The sequence below is a fragment of the Rissa tridactyla genome, chromosome 8, assembly GCF_028500815.1.
Source record: "Rissa tridactyla isolate bRisTri1 chromosome 8, bRisTri1.patW.cur.20221130, whole genome shotgun sequence".
In the NCBI taxonomy this organism is placed as follows: Eukaryota; Metazoa; Chordata; class Aves; order Charadriiformes; family Laridae; genus Rissa; species Rissa tridactyla.
Window position 1 is genome coordinate 39187360 of NC_071473.1, and position 21192 is coordinate 39208551.

The following is a 21192-nucleotide window of genomic DNA, read 5'->3' on the forward strand; positions in this document are numbered from 1 at the left end:
GTAATTCCCACTTGCAGTTTGGAGTAGAGAATTTAAAGAAGAAAAGCTCCCTAAGGTCTGATCTCAGGAGAGCTGAGCATATTTAGTCTAGGTCATGTCAGTGAAGCTGGGACCATTCAGCATCTCCCAAGAGGGACTTTACAAGGAAATCTGTAGCTCACTGAGTGTGACACCCTGAGTTACTTGTCTTGCAATATGTTATATTTTCTGCTTCCCAGGGTCATGTAGGTCTTCCAGGGCTTAGAGGACCTATTGGACAACAGGGGCCTCCAGTAAGTGTTTCAAGCAAGTGAGATTTCTCTATTGCCTATTGAAAATGTGTTTTCATCTGCATTCAAATGATTCTTAATTATTTAATATATGTTCTTTCCAAAGGGAGAGCCAGGTGAATTGGGAGAGCAAGGACCAAAAGGAGAAAGAGGTTCAGAAGTAAGTAGAAAAAAGTAATGCAAAACTGCACTAAATTGGGATGTGTGTGTTTTTACTGCTCACTGACTATCCTTGGAAAACTGTTATATAAGGCTAAAACCCCATGTTTGGGTTTCCCTTTCAAACCTGCAGGGACAATAAAAATAGAGAATGGAAAATTGCATAATGATCTGGGGTAGTAAATATGTGTTATTTGATAGGTAAGTGGTTTTACTTTGGAGTGATATAAAGCATTATGAGAGGCTCTCTTGGAAACATTTAAGTGATATTCAATTATACCCTTAAATGGAGTTCCTTATGGCAAACTATCTCTGGAAGATGCCCAGGATTTTACTGCTCTGATCTGTAAATGAAGTCTCCTGGTACTGCACTGCACTGCACTGAATTTTCAGAGACCTGGAAATAGGGAATTTTCTACAGAATAGCAGAGGAATAATGACAGAGCAAGTCATGAAAAAGATCAAAGACTAAATGGTTTCCTTTAGAAATAATAGGTCATCTTGGTGGTGTGTTGAAAATTGCCAAAAGTACTTTATATTCTCCACTGGGGTGAATTTCATTGGCTTCTGAGCCAATTTCAAAAGATTTACACTAAAAGACTTCTTACAATACCAATTGCATTGCAACTTAAATGAGGTATTTTGTCTGAGAAGTTCCATAGCACAACTCTGTTAAAAATTTTCTAGGTAAATACAAGAATCTGTAGTAGATTATGGGTGGGGAGCAACAGAAAGGAAACACGATATGAAGACATTGTCAGCTTGTACTCTAGCCGTGCGCTCAGATATATTGCCTTTCACAAACTACTCACAGCGCAGGATAAAATCTGTCTTTCCCTTGGAGAATGTTTTCTTTGTGTTGCAGATGCCCCTCAGATTAAAACTGCCATTTGCAAATATGGAACCAATATCCAGTATGAGCACCCCATAAGAGACTAAAAGTTTATGCAAAAATGTTAATAGTGAAAATATTCATATAGTCTTAACTCCAGTGGCATGACCGGTGCTGCTATAGCAAGCCTTCCAAGGCCAATCCCATAAACTGCAATGCTGAATCATCTGCGTTTACTTTATATGCATTCAAAAATTTTAATGAAAACAATATAAAGTTCTTTGAATACACATGTTCCAGTTCTGATTGGTGGACGTTTTCTATGCCTTCCTTAAGAAAAAGGCATTAAATGAAGAAATAGAACAAAATCTTGCTGATTTTATTATACTTACATTAATCATCAAACATTTACACTTACATGTTATGTAATATTGCAGCATAGTAGTTCAGCATCGCTTTTGCTTTAAGAACACTGTTTAAAATAATTAATGCAGAAAGTCTTGGAAGCTTTTTTCTACCTCTTCTATGCTAACAAGTGTTATTCTTGTCCCTGCTGTCTGAGTGGTTCTATCTTTTAGAGGTAGGATAAAATTCATGCCTTAGTTCTTTATATTCTGTGAAGAATATCCTATAAACAAAATTCTCTGAGATGCTTTTGACCCATTCTGAGCTTTTCTTCCTCGGTGCTTGGCCTCCTGTGTCACTAAACAGCTTACTGGAATGTTATCTGCTATAGTATTACTCAGTTTTCTAAGACTACAGATTCCTAGATCAGTCAAGAACAAAAAAAAAAGTCTGGTTTTAAGTAAATTTTATCTTTTGTGTACATCTTAGATAAAAAGAACGTTCCCATATGTGACCCTATTGTTTTCGAGTATTCTCTTCCACACACATTCTGCATCTACATTCCTTAGACCTATTCAGGTCTTCACTTTTTAGAAGGTACGGGATGTGCTGTAAAAGAATACCCCCTTACAGAGGTGTGGCTGATAAAGGAGAAATTGCCAGAATCACTGTGAAAAATTTGCTATGCCTCTTGTTGAAAAAGTTCTGAAAACTACACATTACCAATTCAGGAAAGGGAAAAATACATGCAATTCTACTTGTATGTATTCCTGAATTCACTTCTACTTGAAAAACTTTCAGCTGTCTCCTGAAATGGAAATAATCTGGTCTAATGCCAGGCAATGTGAACATGTGTGCTAGCGGGGAGCAATCCTCAGCTCTTCTTAGGGGATTGAGTTTAAGACATTTGTCACCTCACAAGTATTTGTAACTTTTAGGGACCCACAGGGAAGAAAGGAGCAACTGGTCAGGCAGGCAAACCTGGAATTCCTGTAAGTAACAAAGTTCTACAGTCTATCTTCAAGTTATAAAACAAAGAAAATAGTAACTAATGAAAACAAAATTGAATCATGCGAGTGGTACTAGAAAGTCTCATGCTCATTCTAAAGAATCTTCTTATTACTCAGAAAATGTAAAGGAACCCCGGTGAAAATAAGAATAATTTTTGAAACTGTGTTAAATTATACTGAATTATACTCAATTACTCACCACATGGTAATGAAGTGCAGCTAATATAACAATAAGGTTATATTAACTGTAAAGTTACTTAATTAGGTCATTTTTGATTGTGGCTTGTAGCCCATGTGCAAGTTACCACATTATATTGCAGAGAGCTGTACTACTGTTCACTCCTGGCTCCCATCAGTTCTTTGAACAGCTGCAGCCTACAGAAGCCTGAATCCATATGTCCATGGTGGATACAACTGGCAGATCCCTTGAGGTTTAATTCTTTCTCTCACTTGCCCTGAGCTGAAATTTTTAATGCTCTTTCTTGAGTTATTGTAGAGACGCTAACTTGCATCCCTTTCTCCCTGAGGGAGACGAAAGAGCAGGAAGCAGTAGGTGTTCTGTAAACATAACCAAGAACAAAATGCGTCAAGGCTATTTTGGTCCCCTAATAAATAATACCACACAAGCACATGTTGTAGATAACTTCTACTACTTTACATCAAAACATTGTCAGTAACCAGAGAAATGCAGCTGCTTCACAGAGCTTGTACCTGCTGGGTAGAGGGCAAAAATCACCTTTTGAAGACAAGCAAACTGTGTCTCTCTTGTAAATACTTGGCTCTTCCCTCTGGAGGACTGCAGAAGCATATCGTTTGGCAGAAAAAGGAAAAGAGGGGAAAGGCGAGACATACAGTGAGGAGAAGACAGTAAAACTGGAACTTGAGGAAGTCTCAAAGCACATCCCAAGTGCACGATACTTCAGCAAGCATAATTAGAAATAAGATTAAGATGGCATGCTTCTTATGTTCTGTATGGCTGTTGTTAACTATACTTTTTCACATGAGATGTGTTGTAGTTAGCATACCTTAAATTTCTAAGAAATGCATTCATACAGAGATAACTGCAGAACTCCAAGGCCCTGACTGTGAAGAAAAAAATTGTTGTTTCTTTGGTGGATGTGACATGAGCTTTTTCTGTGAAGGTATAGCAAGTTAGCACAAACTTGTCTAATTAGAAGTTTGTATGTATATTTGATATGTACAAATTTGAACAGCATAATTTTGCAAATATGATACAGAGTGTTTAGTAAAATGAAGGCTGAAAAGACATATGGTTGGGTTTTTTACAGGGATAAATAGATTACTTTATTAGGTTTCCTTGCTTCAGTTTAAGAATCAACAGTCTCAGCCATCTTCCAGGCCTGGCACGCAGAGGGGCTGGCCCTATGGTTTCAGCTGAAGTTGCCCAGAGCCCACAACAGTGCAAGTCTGAGGTTAAGCCAACGGCATTTTTAACCAAGCATGCTAACTCAGAGCCCCCTCTGCTGAGTATTCATCCGTGCCGCTGGGTCTGTTGTTATGTAGGGTTTAGGAAATACTGTGACTGAAATCTAGTTCTGGGATGGTGAAGATGAAGAGAGATGGTGCTGCTATATTTGATTTGAATTTGTTTCAAGGGAAAACCAGGGCCAGCAGGGCAGAAAGGAGCAGTCGGGTACCCTGGACCAGAGGGCATTCCTGGCAACCCTGGCAAGCCTGGGCTGTCAGGGAAGCCTGGCCCCAAGGTAAGTTGCTTTCCACATTGCCCTTCTTTATGTTATTTTGTATTACAAATTTTCTAAGGTTAGGGTTTTTAAACAGAAGGAACCATTCTCAGTTCCTTGAGCATCTTAAAAATTAGACCAGTTCTTTGTTTTCTTTTTTTTTAGCTCATGATATTCTGGCCAGGATGTAAGGTTAGCATAAGGGAAATGTGCTGTGAGAACTATTTCATTAGCATACTAAGGTATGCTAATGTTAGTAGCATACATTACAGCTAAGTGAAAATGCCTTCTTAATGAGAGAGGCTTCACAGTTGTGTTCCTGAAAATGAGCCACAGACCATAGACCCCAGCTGTTTCCATAGACCCTGTTTCCTCTCAGGCTCTGAGGTAATCCCACATTTTCCTTATTTTCTTTGAATTTGTAACGTATGTCTCCCTACCTAAGCAATTCTGAAGCTTTGCCCAAAGCCAGTGAAAAGGAATATTAGGTATCTGAGGTCGCTGTAAGCATTCTTGGAAACAGGTTTTTTGTCTGTCTGTGCTTTGCTGTGGGCGAAGGGTGGTGACCTGCTGCTTCTGGGAGCAGTGACACAGCTCTTTGCTTATTCACTCCAAACAGGAGGGAGCAAATTCCTTTAGTTGTCATTGTTGAAAGTCTGATCAATTTGATTTCAGGTATGGTATTTCTCAGTAGTTCTAGTTATAGATGGACCAGTAATTTTTATAAAAGGATGTCAAGTTACGTCTGGTCTTAGGAATCAATCAAGGTGCCGAATGAGGCACCTCTATTACAAGTAAAAATTTGCCTATCTGGTTGAACAAAGAGAAAATTAAACAAGTTACCCGTAGGGGGCAGATGTACCATAGTTGAGCCTTCTCCATTTTCAGATAATGTCCTCCTTTTTCAAATACTTAAAATTCTTTGGAGTTGGATTTAGGAGTATCACCCCAAAGAATTCTTACATTTTTGCCTTTCCACTCAAGATGTCATCTTTCATATTAAAAAAGATTCTATTGCTCTATATTAACAATATATAGCAGCATTAAAATTTGTAATAGAGAGGCTTTTAACTGATTTTGGACACGATGAATAAAAAAACCAGAACTTTTGCTATTAAAGTTTATTGGTCAATCAGGCTGTAAGCCCCTATAAGCTCCAGAGCTTCAAAAGCTCTGAAAATCACATTTAATGTACAAATTCTGTTTCCTATAACCCTTTAATGTCTATGAATGCTTAACAGAATGTCATATGAAATAAGAAAGAAGATATACATATACACATGTATGTATAGTTTTCTACTGAATGACATCACAGAAACATTAATTTGGATGGTAGCAAATTTCCATTTTGTATTTTGTAACATGTCAAAATTGGCTTAACTCCATGTACTCAGTAACATGTCTTTTTCATTAAAAATAGTTGCTTTTGTTTATTGTCTGATGTTTTCCTACATTTTCATAACAAATGTTCTGATCTTTTTTGATGTGGTATTGTTATGGTACATGAATCCCTACAAAGTGTACACAATCATAGTAATATTATCAGTATGTCTGGTATTTATAAATAAGCATGTTGAATTTGAATGTCTCTGTGGGAAAGTAGTCTCACTTTATTTCTTGATATGGAGTTCTTGAAAAAATGAATACTGTGCATCTCAACTGTATTTTCAGCCCATCTGTAATGAATGAATCCAGCATCTTATTTTCATCAGAAACAGCTCCTTATTGTAAGCTCAGAATCCTCAGACATCACACAGCACTCATCCAACAACCGTCTCAAGGAGTCATCTTCTATAATTAATGGAGATCAGTGTTTTCCTGCATATTTCAAAATTGAGTTAGAAAAGAATTAAATAGGAATCAGCACTGAAGGCTATTAATCTCAAGATGCAAATTTCCAGGTTTGGGAAAAATTTTAGGTCTCATATAAACTGTTCTGTGTGATTCCCTGTGGGAGGCAAAAGTAGTCACCGGTATGCCCATGAGTTCTTCCATATATACTTAAATGCACGATTATTGTGGATGGAAGATTGTTTACTATCCAGCTGGGTAACTGTCCCTGTTTATGATGGTGCTAGTAGGGAAGATGCCTTGCATAAGCCCAAAGAGGTAATTGATTCTCTTGAATGTTCTCAGAAATCTTTCAAGTTCTAGGTAGGTGATCCCACATAAATGTCATCATGATATACTTAGGATAGGACAGAACAAAGTTTAAGATGACTACTGAACTGAACAACTGCAATGGGCAATGGCATGGTTAGTATTTGCTTTGCTGACAGTCAGTGACTTGTTAAACTATAATAACTTGACTCCTCAGAAACCTCAATCCACCCCACAGTTAAAGCACATGTAGCTTTGTTGCTAAGTATGATCGGGTTTTGCTTTTGGAGTATTAGCAGAAATCCAGATGATGCTGCTAATCGTTGTCTTTCCATGTATTTTGATGTACTGTCAATGCATGTCCATATATATAGAAAGCATTAAATGGCTTTGACTGATTTTATGCTATATGCTTGTTTTAGCATACAATGAAAAAACATGTTTGGCTGTTCTGCTTGTAATCAATTATTTTCAATTTGTTAAGGGTAATAAAGGAAACTCGGGCTTACCAGGTCTGGCAGGTTATCCTGGAGCTCGAGGTCCCAAGGGATTACCAGGCATGCCGGGGCCCATGGGAGCACCTGGAATAAAGGTACACACATGGGATCTTCTTGTTTAAGTATGATATTACTGATCCTGCTTGGTCTTCATACTGCATTCAGTGATGAGTAATCGACATCAAAATTTATCTGAAGGGTAAGACTGCAAGTTGTGCCGATCCATTTTTCTATAAACTGTAATTTGAAAATAGACTTCCCATCTATCTGGATGCTATTCCCAACTCCAGAAGCTGTTCTAAACACTTTGTATTTATTCACCCAAAGATTTAGGGCCAAATGTTTTTCTTTCTTTCTTTCAAACCTTTCTTTCTAAAATTCTGTAACTTCTAGACAGTTTGGATGATTTGAACATCCAACGGAAACATTACAGATAATTTTCTCCATTTAGAATAGGATTTTTCTTCTAAAATAATGATTTACAGTGCTCTGTGACATTTTATTGGTAAGCAGTTTTTACAGCCTTAAGTTACTTGAAAACCGGGGAAGGGAAATACTGTGTCTGTCTTTGTTATCTTACCATGAAAATGTTTTAGTATGATCTGTGTTCACTATTTGTAGTGTTTATTGTCAGTACTTCCAGTCTGTATTTTACTCCTTTGTCTAGACAATGAGCCGTAGGAGGTAGTTCCTGCTCAGAAATTATTTGCAATCTCAAAAAGATGGGGAATAGATGCTGTGAGGGAAAACTATTGCCACATAGCACAAAAGAAACTTAAGAGTGGACATGTGAGTCAGGCCAAAAGTCTGTCTTTGGTAGAGCAGAAAGGTAACACCTAGGAAAGTGCATACACACAGAGCAAGCGTGAAAGGTGTATATTCACAGCTTTAAATGCAGCTCAGTAATCCCCTGAGCTAGACATGGTTTCTATGTATTTGATAGTCCTCAAGATTTCTCTTCCATGAACTTTCTCATTGAATTGATGTAAAGTTTTAGTCTAACAGCGAGGAGTTCCACAACTATGCTATGCCTTACTCACAGAATTACTTTTTAAATTTACTTCTAACCTGCCTGTTCTGTATGTCATTTTGTGAATTTTAGTGCTTGCACTGGTAGATGCCATACTGGAAATGATCCAACATATATGGGGTTTTTATGTTTCCAAGTCAAGGAACAGTCAAGTCACATTTGCATTTTAGTGAAAGTATAATTATTGAAAGCATTCCTGATGGAAACAAAATGAATGGAGTAGGTCTATTTCTTAGGGAGAACGCATATTCCACACTTCTGCTAGGAAACCAATCTTTACAGTCATAACTGTCATAATTGTAATAAAGGACATATTATCTTCGTATTCTCAGGGTGAGAAAGGGCTTCTGGGTCATCCAGGAAAGCGGGGGAAAAGAGGCCTTCCAGGATCACAAGGTGACCAAGGACCAGCAGGAGATGCTGGACTGAAAGGACAGACTGTACGTAATCACAGTTATTGATGCAAAGCAAATAGTCCAAGAGTTACCAACATGAAATAATAGTAAGGATGCCTGCTCCTATTACAGGGAGAAGACGGAGATCAAGGTTTAATGGGCTTTCAAGGATTCCCAGGTCCAAAAGTATGTGCTCATTCTTTTTTGTTAGATCTTAAGCCATTTACAGAGTGAGAACATTAGGAAAGCATAAAATTAATCGGCTTTAACAATAATTTGTTCAAAATCTTTCTGAACTATTGGAACATTGTAGGCAGAACTGCGTACTTCGTGTCCAAAGATGAACATTCTGGGTCAATGTGCTTGGTATTTTCACTGTTACTGCTCTTAGAAATTATCTTATTTCCACTGCTTACAAGAGATTGAAACAAGTGGATAGGTAATGTCCATGTTTGATTAAACTGTTCCTTTGTATTTTCAGGGTCCTGCAGGGGACATGGGCTTAGCTGGAATTCTGGGCCCAAAAGGTCCAACAGGCCAAGTTGTAAGTGTTTCACTCCATGATAGAGATTGTCAGGACGGCTTGCAAGTAGCACATGTTTTTAATTAAGGGAATCGTCTTTTTTCTTATTAACAAGGCTGGAACCCTCTAACCAAACCTTTTTCTCTGAGACTATGCCTGCACTAGAAGCCTGTACTGCAACACTGCTCTGGTTGCAACATGGGTACAGATATGCAAGCAGAGCTTGGCTTTTAATCTTGAAGGAAAAAAGCAAGTTCTGCTGACAAAGCGTGTCTCTCCTAGTATAATTTTATCTGCACAAGTATCCTTATCACTGTCATATTTTTCTCTATTGAGGTTGAACATTCTCTTTCTTCTTATTTGCAACAATGCTGATTGGGTAACTCTGTCCTACAATAAAAGAAAAAAACGAAAAACTTTGCCTGCCGTAAGACAGAGTGGTTCTTAGGCTTTATCGAGTAATAGGCAGTCTTTTATTGACTAATAGGTAGTCTTTTTTTAATAAATATTTCCTTTTTATCTGTAAGGTTACTAACCTGCATTAGCTCATTCTTCATGACATTCTATTTTGCTACTCACCAAAAATATGGACACATCTTTAGCATTTTGTAATACTGGGGAGTGCGCATCCAGCTTACAGCATCAAGTGAAAAAGAAAAAAGGGGGAAATGTTGCAGCATGGAAGGCTTTCCTACAAAATGTTCTTCTCTCACTGCTGCCATTGACATCACAGAACTGAATTAGTTCAGTTAACCAGATGCGGAGCAGCAGCTTTAGGGGCCTGGTCTAATAACTGATTTCTTTTTCTAAACATTCCTATGCAAGTTAAACACTGGAAATGAGCAGTTTGCTCTAAGTGAAATGGAACAGGAAAGTAACATTTCAGGAGCACTTACTGGCAGCCTTACAAGAGTACTTGTGTGCAGTAATATAGCTCAAGATACAGTTGATTGTAGCTCAGTAAATATGTGGTCTTTGGTAATCAGAGTATTAAGTTTCCACTGTTTTTAGTGCATTAACTTTCACATAAAAAAAATGTGGGAGGGGGTTCCAAGTATAACTATTAATAATTATTAAAATAATTACCTTGCTGATTTTGTAGCAATGTGCACTCAATATTCAGAAAGAGAGTATCACCATGCTCTTTTGAATACTTGCCAGGACTGTGTTCTGAGCAACTTTAAACCTGGACATGAGGATTTTCTTCATCTTGAATCATGGTAGACTAATAAATTCTTTGCTTGTTTGCAGGGATATATTGGCCCTGTTGGTCAAGAAGGCATAACAGGCCCAACTGGCAGGCCTGTAAGTTTCCCTTCTCTTTTGCATAATTTCGTTATTTCCCCTACCTTTATTTTTAATAATGTGTTGTGCAACTAGCAAGCTTTTCTTTTTTCTGTTTGCAAATAGCAGCTAGCAGGATCATCTTCATGTTATACCATGCTGTTAAGCCAATGTATGTGACTCCAGCATCGGTAATACAAACAAGAAGAAAATGACAAAAAACAACAACAAAAAAGTCATGGCAATGACCTCCTGTCTAAGTACAGTATACAAAGGGCATGCCTACAGGGGCAATGGGCAAGTCAAGGTATAAAACAGCACCTAGTAACTACCATCTGGAAATTTGTTCTCAGCCTTAGGTCTGATACGTGTCTAGAGGGTATCCACACTTGATTTCGATGTAGTTTATTTTTTATGTGTTGATTGGGCTGAACTGTCCAGAGTGCCCCTCTAGACATGCTGGGAGTGCTCACAAGCCCTTGTTGGGGTGTTCCAGGTGCTGGTGAGGTCCCTGTTACAAGTCAAACATCTTCTTGACCTTTCTGACAACCTTCAATGCACCCCAGGTTCCCTGCAGTGGCGGAGCTCTACCCTCATCCCTGTTTCCATCCTTTGTCTCATTCCCTGTGCCAGAGACAGAGCAATGTTCTGCAAGGGCACCCTCTGGCTCGTGTCTTCAGACTGCCCAGCCACGTTAGGTAGTTTTAGAAGCTTTTTGTACCACCCAGCTTCCTCTGTCTGATCAACAAGACTTGGAGTGAATGAGAATGTCTAAACATTGAAATAATAATCATAAATGTAACAGGAATATACAATAAAATAACAGCAATATACAATAAAAGTAATAAATACAAATATTTACAAGTGAAAAAGAAAGGAGAAGGGAAATGTTCCTTCTATAATTAGACTATTCTTTCCACCTGTTGGGAAAAAGACAGTACTTTAAGTCTTGCTGCACTCTTTTCAGGTTTACTCAGGAAGAAAACTTTATAGTTGTGTGTACTTGTTTGAAGGCTTTTCATAGACTTCATATTGAATGTAATAGTTTGCCATTACCATTAAGAAAGCATTGAAGTTGAAGATTACTTCTATGTGTTATGAAATGCTGACATCAAGATGCAAAATTCTTCCAGAGGAGAACTGTAAGATTGTTACTGTCTTCAGAAACACAGTTTAAGCGCAAAACTAGCCAAAAATGCCTGGAGACAGAAAACCAGTGTCTAATCTGATTGTGAGAACTAATCAGGTAATAAAAAGAGATATGCAAACAATGGATTTCTTCAGTGATGGAAAGTACCAAGTTTTATTCTCTACTCTTAAGATGGTGAAGCACTGATGTGCTGCAGTGGCTCAAACTGTAGAGAATACAGCTGATGGACAGGGAGAACACTGACAGGTAAAATTACTGAGAAAAACCATATTTACAATCCAAACAAAGAACAGCTTTCCGCCTATAGCAATTACAAGATGTTTTCAAATAAATTAGTTTTCTAATAGTACAGGAAAATTAAAGCCCCAGATTTGTAAATACTTGCCCAGATGAGACTGAACTTTTAATGTGAGCAGTATAACTCTCATGGATATTAATTTGCTTATTTCAGTCCTAGGCAGATAGAAAGCATCTGGATTAACAGCTTCTCTTTCTTACAGGGACCAAGAGGTGAAAAGGGCACAAGGGGTGAAATGGTAAGATGAAACAACCTTTCTGCTTTCATTTTTTTGGCTGTGTAAAAACTGTTGCTGTGTTACTCTGAATGTACTCTTGCATGGTCTGAATGCCAGGCAGTCGTGTTATGCGCCTGGAGAGCGGTGGCCAAGAAAGCTGGTAGCATGAGTCAAAAGTCTGAGCTTTGCTTGTTCAAGTTGACTTATGTAGATACACCCAGTTGGTGCGTGCTGTTGGGCAGTATAGCTCCTGATCATATAGCAGTCACATACCCCAAAGCCATCACAGTTCAGAGCTACAGAAAAATCCTTTTTCACACATGTTGTCGATGCTCCAGTGCCTCACAGCACAGCATGCATACACATGTTTATACATCTATATGATCTTGTCTAGAGAGAGAGGGGTTCAGGAGAAGCCTAGAGCTGAGGATGGGTGTCCATGCCATGTATGCCAGCTGTAGTAGCAGCAGGCAGCACTGATAGGTTATGAAGTTGCTGTCTGGCATTTTTCAGTAGAACATTACATTAGCTTTTCTATATTAATAAGTGTTTGTCTTGATTAAAAAAAATATTATTAGAGCTAGCAAAGTCTCCAATTAATAATGGCTATGTGAAAAGTCATTAAATTATCGTATTTACAGCAAATATAAATACAGTGATACTTGATAGCTATGGCATTACTTTATATTTCAGGTTTATAATTGGTTCCTTTTCCAGTAACTGGCCAATGTGATCTTGTTCCTGTTGTACTTACCCTGCCTTTCACCCCACCTCACTTAAAATCATTGAGTTTTTCTTGTCTTACTGTAGTTTGCTTTTAGCAGCTACCTGTGTATAATTCCAACCTAAATGCCTTATAAAAGTTTTGAAAAATAAACCAGAAATAGTCAAAATTGCTTAAAGAATCAAAGCTTGGAACTAAGCTTGCTGTATGTGTCATAGGGAACTTTCCTCTGATTCTAATGCTCTTGAGGCAATTGCTGTCTCACAATAAGAGGAAATCTAGTTTCTTAATTTGTGCTGCTATTAACCATCTTAACTGTCATTTCCTCCTGTTTGTTGATGAGAATTGCTGCATCAGCATAGAGATAAAAATGCTGACACTTAAAAAATAATAATAAAAACCATCCAAAATGGTGAACAAGAAACACCAGTTTCTGTTATTGGTGCTGATGTTTAAGAAGTTATTTCCTAAATAAGTTATTAAATTCATCAAGATGAATTAATCTCCTAAGACTGTCTTCAGAAGAAGAATGTTTAATTTTCAATCATACACAGTGGCATTAGTTTATATAATGTAGCCAAGAAAAGGATTTTTTCCAACTATTTTCAAATACAAAGGAGAGAAAATTATTTTCATCTCACTGTGTATTCTGAGCTTGAATTTATACCTTTAAAATTAATATTGGCATTCTTCATAGAATTACAAAGATTTCAACTTTTTTGTAGCAGCCCAAATTTTGGTTACAGTTTTTAGTCTGTCAGGAATGCAGCATTCATTACTAGAAATAAATGTCCTTTTTTCCCCTGAAAAACATGGAACGTAAAATCGTGTCTCCTTGTTGAGGTCAGTGGTGAAGCAAAGTTCAGGTCCTGTAGGTTATTTCTGGAGAAAAAATGATAGTCAGAAACAGAGTTTGTTGAAAAATTTTAATCAAAATTATTTTTAAATTCAAACTAGTCATATCACTGTGATTGAAACATTTAGAAAAACGTTGAATACATTTTGGAATATTGTTTCAGAATTCTGATATTTCTGAATTTTCTTAATTTTTTTTTTGGCATGTCACATAATGAATTAGAATAGAGTCATAGGATAATCCAGGTTGTAAGGGATCTCAAAGCATTTCTAGACCGACCTCCTGTTTCAAAGAGTCAGCTCTGAGATGAGACCACATTGCTTAGGGCTTTGTTCAGCTGGGTCTTGAAAACTTCCAGGGGTGGAGACTGGATAATCTCTCTGGGCAATGTGTTCCAGTGTGTGACTATCCTCAAGGTGAAAAAAGATACAATATGATATGGTAAGGCATAAACTGTAATTTTCTGTTATCATCATCTATCCTAGATTTACAATCATTAATGGCAGCTATTACACTGTATTGTGTGTCAGACTATTATATTGCAGGATGTTATTAGGCTTTACCCATTATGACATATGGTGACATGATGTCAAAATGACAAAAGTGGTCAGGGAAAGCTTACTATTAATCAGTTTTGTTAAAAATACTTTCTTGGAAAATGTCAAAAGTCATGGAAAATATGGGAATCCTTGGGATTGCTCATGTTTTCGAAGTTAAGCAGATGTATCATTGCATGTAAAATCAGGGCCTTACAGTATTAGAAAAAGATCAGGTTTTTCACCTTTGAACTTCTGTACTAGCAATCAAATTGGGTAATTAAAGAATTAAAGAACACACTAAAACTAACTGTTCTCTTCTCTGGTTTTGTTATTATGAACTGGAATTACACTTTTCTCACTTAAATTCTAATGTGATCAAAGGGTAAATTAACTAGATTTGTAAAGGTAATCCTGTACATTCCAGTAAAATATTTAGCAATTAACTTAATCCATGAAAAGTGTCATTTAACCTTAGTTTGCTCTGCAACAGAAAGAACATTTATAACATCTCTACAGGATTTTCAACACACTCTGTGCAGTTTTGTTCTATTTTAAAGGCTTTTAAAGGCAATTGATACAGCCCTCTGAAGTTTAATGCAGTTAAGAAATGTAATATCCCCAAAAGTATTTCACTATAGCTAACAAATGCATTCAATATTTACCTTTTTTTCACATGGGTTTTATTGACAAGGAGACATTGAATCAAGACAACTCACATTCCTCTTTTGCGAAATACCTTAAATTCATTGGAACAGTGCAGGTTTTGATTTTGAAAATATTCAGAAACCACTACAAATTTGAACTGTTCTTGTCCCAAGACTTTTTGTGTCTTAAAATTGTGACACATGACACATGCCAAAAACATAGAATATTTACTGAAGCATTCAGTCATCTGAAAAATCCACTGGAATGTCTAAATCTCAGCACCCAGAACAAGGACATCTATTCATCAGAGAGCAGTGGTTACTTAGGGACAAACCATTGAAGACTTTGTGCCTTGCCTTGACTTGGTATTTGCATAATCAAGTCCTGAACCAAGATAAACAAATATATCCTTACACTGTCAAGTTCATTTCTCAAGTTTGTTTTTCACACTTTATCTTTCATTTTATATGAAATATACTTCACCAAGCACTGTCAGACAGTCCAGTAATACATCCGCATGGGAGTGAAGGTATCCTGCAGCTGTAACAGCACCTGAGTAGCTGATCGGATTAATTAAACATGGAGGTCAGGCTTCTCAACTGGCATACAACAGTGTAGCTTTGTGAAACCCACTTGATTTGCAACAGCTGAGGGACTGCCCCAAAACAGTGCCTGTCATCTCTGCAAACTCATCTCTCATAAGTTTTGTAATAACAATAATGACTTATTCCTTGATTTCCCTTTTCCAACATTAATCATCAATGTCTTTCTAAACTATCAGTAAACATTTAACCCTTCTATAGGTGTAAGTGGATGAAACATAAATACGCAGGGTCAGGATGTATCAGTTGAAAAGCTGACAATATTTGCAGTCCCTACAGCTTATGCCATTAAGGTTGTTTTAGTTAAGTCCCAGAAGACCATCTCTCTAAACACTCAGAAATCACTTCAGTTTTGATTCTCCCCTATTCTCCAAAGATGATGTGTAGAACGTGGGTCTTGGGCTCAAAGCCATTTGCAGTCCCTCAACATAGCCTTGTTGGTATAGGTCTGGCACTAGGAATGACATGATGGCCCCCACTTTTCACACCCTTCATAATCCAGGACCTGAGCCCCCCTGGCATGGCCAGGGCGGGTGATGTACAGGCACACTTAACTTGCGCAGCTGTGGAGATCATTGTAACCCCTGACAGATGCACTTCCCAGTAGCTACCATGTGCTCTGCCTTACAAACATGTCTAGAGATAGTAAGAAATGCAGCTGATACTCTCCTAATAACTGATAAATTTGGGGCCTCAGTGACTCCCATCTGCTTTGAGATCCTTTTTTTAAATACATATAAATCAACGTTAGATTTCTTTAACCATTTCCAGCTGCCTTTGCTGATGGCAGCTTGAAGAATAGCCCTCATTCAGCAGCCGAAGCACGACACGCAGATCTTGCTGTGAAATCTCACAGCAGGAATACTTCTTGTTACTGTATTAAGTGATTTACAACTTAATACCTCTTTGACTAGATCAGTTTCGCAATATTTGCCAGCATGACCATGACAGATATGATTATTTCTCTTTTGGCAGAGACTTAGTACTAGCATGACCATACTCGTGTAAGATGGCTTTTGCTGAAACATCTTATTGTGCTCGAAAAATTGATACAAGCAGCGCTGGCTAAAGCGTGCTTAAATTAACGCAGTTTTGTTAAAAGATTTTACTAATACATAATGCAGGTCTGGCCTTTCCTTTTTCTCTTTTGCTGGAATTAAGGCACTGCCACCTATTCTTTTCCTTCCCTTTCTTCTTGCTATTGTTTATGTTACAGCAGCTCCTAGAGGCTTTGAGCATATAGAGATTGAAGAAGACAATCTAACAGAGACACAAGTATCACTGTATGTTAATAAATATTCATAATAATTCCATCTTAATGTGAATAGTTGCTCAAAGAAAGGATAATTCAGAGGGGTTATTGTCTTTGGGAGAGTCCATGTCTAACCCTAAGGCAAGCCTACGTGCATTGTAGGCAGTATTAGCTAGGGAAAAGCAGCTGTTCCTTCTCCTCCTCTCCTCGCCACTGCATCATCCTACACACTAAAATAATGCTACTTAAGATGAGGAAACAAGGGCATAACTTCTTGAATATGATGGAAGCCTGCAATATCACTGTTAAACAACGAACATGACATGTTCTGGCTGAAAAGTGACACTGCTAATAAATGGAGCTAAGAAATGCCTAGCAGATACCTGTGGAGTAAAGCAGATCAGTCAGTTTTTCACAACTAGCCATTACATTACTTGCAATGCTTTTCTGATCGCTCATCCCTTGTATTACTTGTATTGGCAACATGCACATAATGCTGGCACATTGTATAGCATGTTATGTATTAATACTTTGTATGACTTCTAATGTTCCCTTAATATCATAATTGTATAAACAAGTAACTAGACAACACAGCGATTCTAACAGTAATATTCACACGTTAACAAAGTATGATACTTTAAGAATTGTAACTAATAATCTACAGCTTTACCAAAACCGGTATTACATCTTCATTGTATGCTTTGTGCCATTTTGTGATTTAAAAAATATATACATAAAAGCAGAGAAGTTCATCTATAACTTGTTGCATTTTATCTCTATTTCTTCTAGGGGCCTCAGGGACCTCAGGGCCAGCCAGGGCCACCTGTAAGTGCATAAAAAAAAAATCCTGCCTGTATTTTTCCATTGTGATTGCATTATAGAACCATGTGAAGCATCTAATATCTGGTTTCTCACATTTTCCAGGGGCCACCTGGACCACCAGGACCAAGAGTAAGTTCTGTAACAACCCTAACCTACAATACAGTCCTCTTTTGAAAGTGAAAATAGCAAGATCCTCTTCAAATGCATTGCTTGTTCCATCACTTGCACATGAAATGCAAATGTATTTTTCTACAACTTCCATCCCTACAGTAATACGTTTTTTGAACCTTCCATCTTACACTGTCAGTTCTGTTCAGCCGCGCTGTTGAGCCCTCAACAGGCAATGCTCGTGGATGTTGCCCATGGACATGGGTTAACTCTGTCACACTCTAAAAGGTTTTCTTCCTGTTCTGGATTTGAACATTCTGAAAGATAGCAGCAGAAAATGTTGTGCTGTTTCTGGCCCAGATGTTCTCCCGGTATTTATACACACACACACAGACTGAGTTTCTTAAGGGATTGTGCCAGTTAGGACAGACTCGATACCTGAAGTGTCCTAAAGCTGTAATGATATATGTAATCTGAGGACAAATTGCAAGAACTAGATGATTGTGTGGGTGACTTAATTCTTTAAAAATACATAAACCTGTTGTCCAGGTCTAGTATATACGTCACACAAATTGCAGAGTGAAGATATGCAAGAAAAGGGCTTCTTCCTTCAGAGGCTAGTTTGTCAGTCTTGGTATTTGTTCATGCATTATGAAGATTACTTTGATCTGTCAGCTGCTAATGGCTGAGTGAGATATTCTTTGTGTGCTTCTCTGTAAAGGAATAACACCTTTTCACACTTACCTGGGTTGGTTTTCTTAAGTATATAAATGAAATGGCTGGAAGAAGTAAGTTATGACATTAGTCGGTAACAACTATTATAGTATCTTTTTTCCAGGTTCCAGGAGTGTGATCACTAAATTGGGTATGGGGGTGCTAATAAAAATCAAATATGCTTTTTCTGTATGCATGCTTACATTCTTTGGAAATGGAAGGGAGGATCCTATTTTAAAAGTAAGTGGTTACAATGAATTATTTTTTAAAATGACGAAATAATGAAGCTATCCTGCTACAGTGTTTGAAGAATATTCCTGTTCATCTTTTTATATTCTGAAATATCTTTTTTCAGAAACAAGTGGACATCAATGCTGCTGTTCAAGCTTTGATTGAGTCAAATGCTGCACTGCAGCTGGAGGTAATATATTTCAATGTATTTACATTATCATACAGGGTATGCAATTATAATTCTATTTTTTTGAGGACAGAACAGGGCTTCTTTACAAAGGCTTAATTTAAAATTCATCATGCATAGCAAGTAATTACTGTAGAATATAATTAAATTATGCTAGGATTTATATGATACAATTGAAATGAAGTTAAGAAGAGCAGCAGCATTTATACCTTTTTGTCATGATTGGCAGTAAGGGAAATTTATTGATTATCACACATAGCAGACTGTAGCTGTTCAGCTGCAGATAATGATAGCGGCATTTAGGCCTTGATCCAAACCTTATATGGAAGTGTGGGGTCCCACTGATTGACAGAAAATTCCTGACATGGGTGAAGTCAAATACATTTGCATATATTTTCTAGGTTAAGTCTAAGACTAGATCTCACTGTTCAAAATCTGAAACTGCTAAGTATACTTTAAAAATGCACTAATTTTTTTCTTTTTTTCTTTTTTTTTCCTGTATCCACATTTTTATGTCAACATGTCTTAATGACGTATTTGCATGATCTTAACCTGCCTGTAACTTCACTGCTTTGATAATTTTAATAAAATGTACTAATTTGTTTACTGGAATATGTTATTCTTACCCTGTTTTATATGGCTGACTGCATGCATTATAAATACTTCACTTCTGTCTGGCTGTTCAATGGCCATTTGACTTTTACTGCATATACTGTCGTTGTGGTATGTCTTTGTGGTAACACATTTGCTAATGGCCCCTGGCAGAAATACCAGAATACTGAAGTAACTTTACTAGATCACAGTACGGAGATATTCAAAACGCTGCACTACCTTAGCAATTTACTGCACAGCATCAAGAACCCCCTTGGCACACGGGATAACCCAGCACGCATCTGCAGGGATTTGCTTAACTGTGAACGTAAAGTGGCAGACGGTAAGTGCCCACTTTCATTGAAGCTTGAACACAACTAGGCTTTGAAATGTGTTGCTTCCAAATGTAACTTTCTACATCAAAATTCTAATGAGTAGATCTTTTTATTATATTCTGTTGCAAGGTGCCTGACATAGCTATCTTAGTCTTTATTTAAGATAAAATTTCTGAATTTTAAAGATGGAAGTATGTAGCTATCTAATATTATATAGATATTAGAGACAGATTATATATATAATTAAAGTGTCCAGAAAATCTGAAACTGAATCCAATTTTGTGATTAAAAAAGTTAAGTTTTAATATGGAAAAAGCAGACTGGATATACCATTTGTTCTCCCTATTTAGCTGTAGAAAGAGAAAACATTTTTGAAACTATGACAGTATTCATATATGTGTAGTTACGTATATGTAATCAGAATTGAATGGTTTTGATAATTTAGCTCAGTATCTGTTATTAGTAGAATTAAAATAGTGAAAAGACTTTCATGTTCCTTTTCTTTCATTTCCTAGTGAAGCTATGGTGATAATATATCTAATACTTGCCCAAAAGTATGCCTATTTTAGCAAATTGTTTAGTAACAATTATATTTTGGTTTTATTTTCCATCTGGAATTATATACTAATAGGAAAATACTGGATTGACCCGAATATCGGATGTCCTTCTGATGCTATAGAAGTTTTCTGCAACTTCACTGCAGGTGGTCAGACCTGTTTAAGTCCACTATCCGTGACAAAGGTATGCGTTGCTGCCAGAAAGACACTATTTGTGCTGGAACTCTGAACAAATGAATGCTTATTTACTTAACTCATAAAAAGATGTTAGATTTCAGGGGGTGTTTTTTAATGTGCATCTTTGTGGAACATTTTATAAATTCTGTTACAGAAGTTACAGATTTTCTGAAGACAATATATGTTGGTGTAACTCTCACTTTGTTCATTTACTCACCTTCCATGCTGGTAGAATTATTTTTGCTTTATACTTTTCTATATAAAGCATAAAAATAAGCCTGAAATGCTTCTATGCTACATTAGTAACTCCTCACTCAGGGCAGCTAAGCATGGAGATGCTGAGGTTATTGCAATGGGAAGGAAGAAAATTATGACTACTTTTCAACACTTAGCTACTTTTAAATGCCATTAGGCAGAGACTGCTTTCCTTTGTGTCATTGGTCTCTGCCCCTCTTTACATGTAGTCTTTAAACCCTTGGGAATAGAAATTTTGTATTGGTGGAGTTTTGCACATGCACTGTTGTCATTAAGAGCCTCAGAAATACCATAAAGTTCCCATATTCATTCCGACATTTGAAAGATCCTTGAATATGATCTAGCTTTGGAGAAATTCTTGTTGAGTAATGAATAACTATATTTTCTGTCTAAAATCAAAGTATGCTTATGAATTTTTGGTGGGATGTAGGTATTGCCAGAAGCTGTGGTCTAAGAAGACTAAATAGTAGAATGTGTCTGCAGTTACACCATTACTGCTGATAATATCTTTGAATCACGAAAAAATTTCTTTCAGTTTCCTTATTTTAAAAGTGTTTTCTGCCCAGCTGTGTTTCAACAAGGTTGTAAGCATTAGCAAATGTTTATATTTAAGCTTTGAAAATGTCCTGTGAAAGCTTCTGTTTATAGTAATCAGTATAATAGAACCTAACAGCTCTCCTGAAAAATACAAATCGTGCTCTTTGGCATTGATCCCAATGTATAAACATGTATACATGCTCCCATGCCTGAACACCACATGTGTATGTGCATGTCACTTTGCGTTG

The 21192-nt window shown here is 37.1% G+C and overlaps 1 protein-coding gene across 1 annotated transcript in view; it reads left to right on the top strand.

Annotated features, from left to right (window-relative positions):
- COL24A1 (collagen type XXIV alpha 1 chain) overlaps positions 1-21192 on the top strand; it is a 150441-nt gene that overhangs the window by 125871 nt on the left and 3378 nt on the right. Inside the window, exons 44-58 of the mRNA XM_054212881.1 lie at positions 219-272; positions 376-429; positions 2544-2597; positions 4232-4339; positions 6903-7010; positions 8278-8385; positions 8473-8526; positions 8822-8884; positions 10115-10168; positions 11798-11833; positions 17220-17255; positions 17355-17381; positions 18430-18495; positions 19258-19426; positions 20050-20159. Coding sequence (XP_054068856.1) covers positions 219-272; positions 376-429; positions 2544-2597; positions 4232-4339; positions 6903-7010; positions 8278-8385; positions 8473-8526; positions 8822-8884; positions 10115-10168; positions 11798-11833; positions 17220-17255; positions 17355-17381; positions 18430-18495; positions 19258-19426; positions 20050-20159 — 1101 coding nt within the window. The remainder of the gene's footprint in view (positions 1-218; positions 273-375; positions 430-2543; positions 2598-4231; positions 4340-6902; positions 7011-8277; positions 8386-8472; positions 8527-8821; positions 8885-10114; positions 10169-11797; positions 11834-17219; positions 17256-17354; positions 17382-18429; positions 18496-19257; positions 19427-20049; positions 20160-21192) is intronic.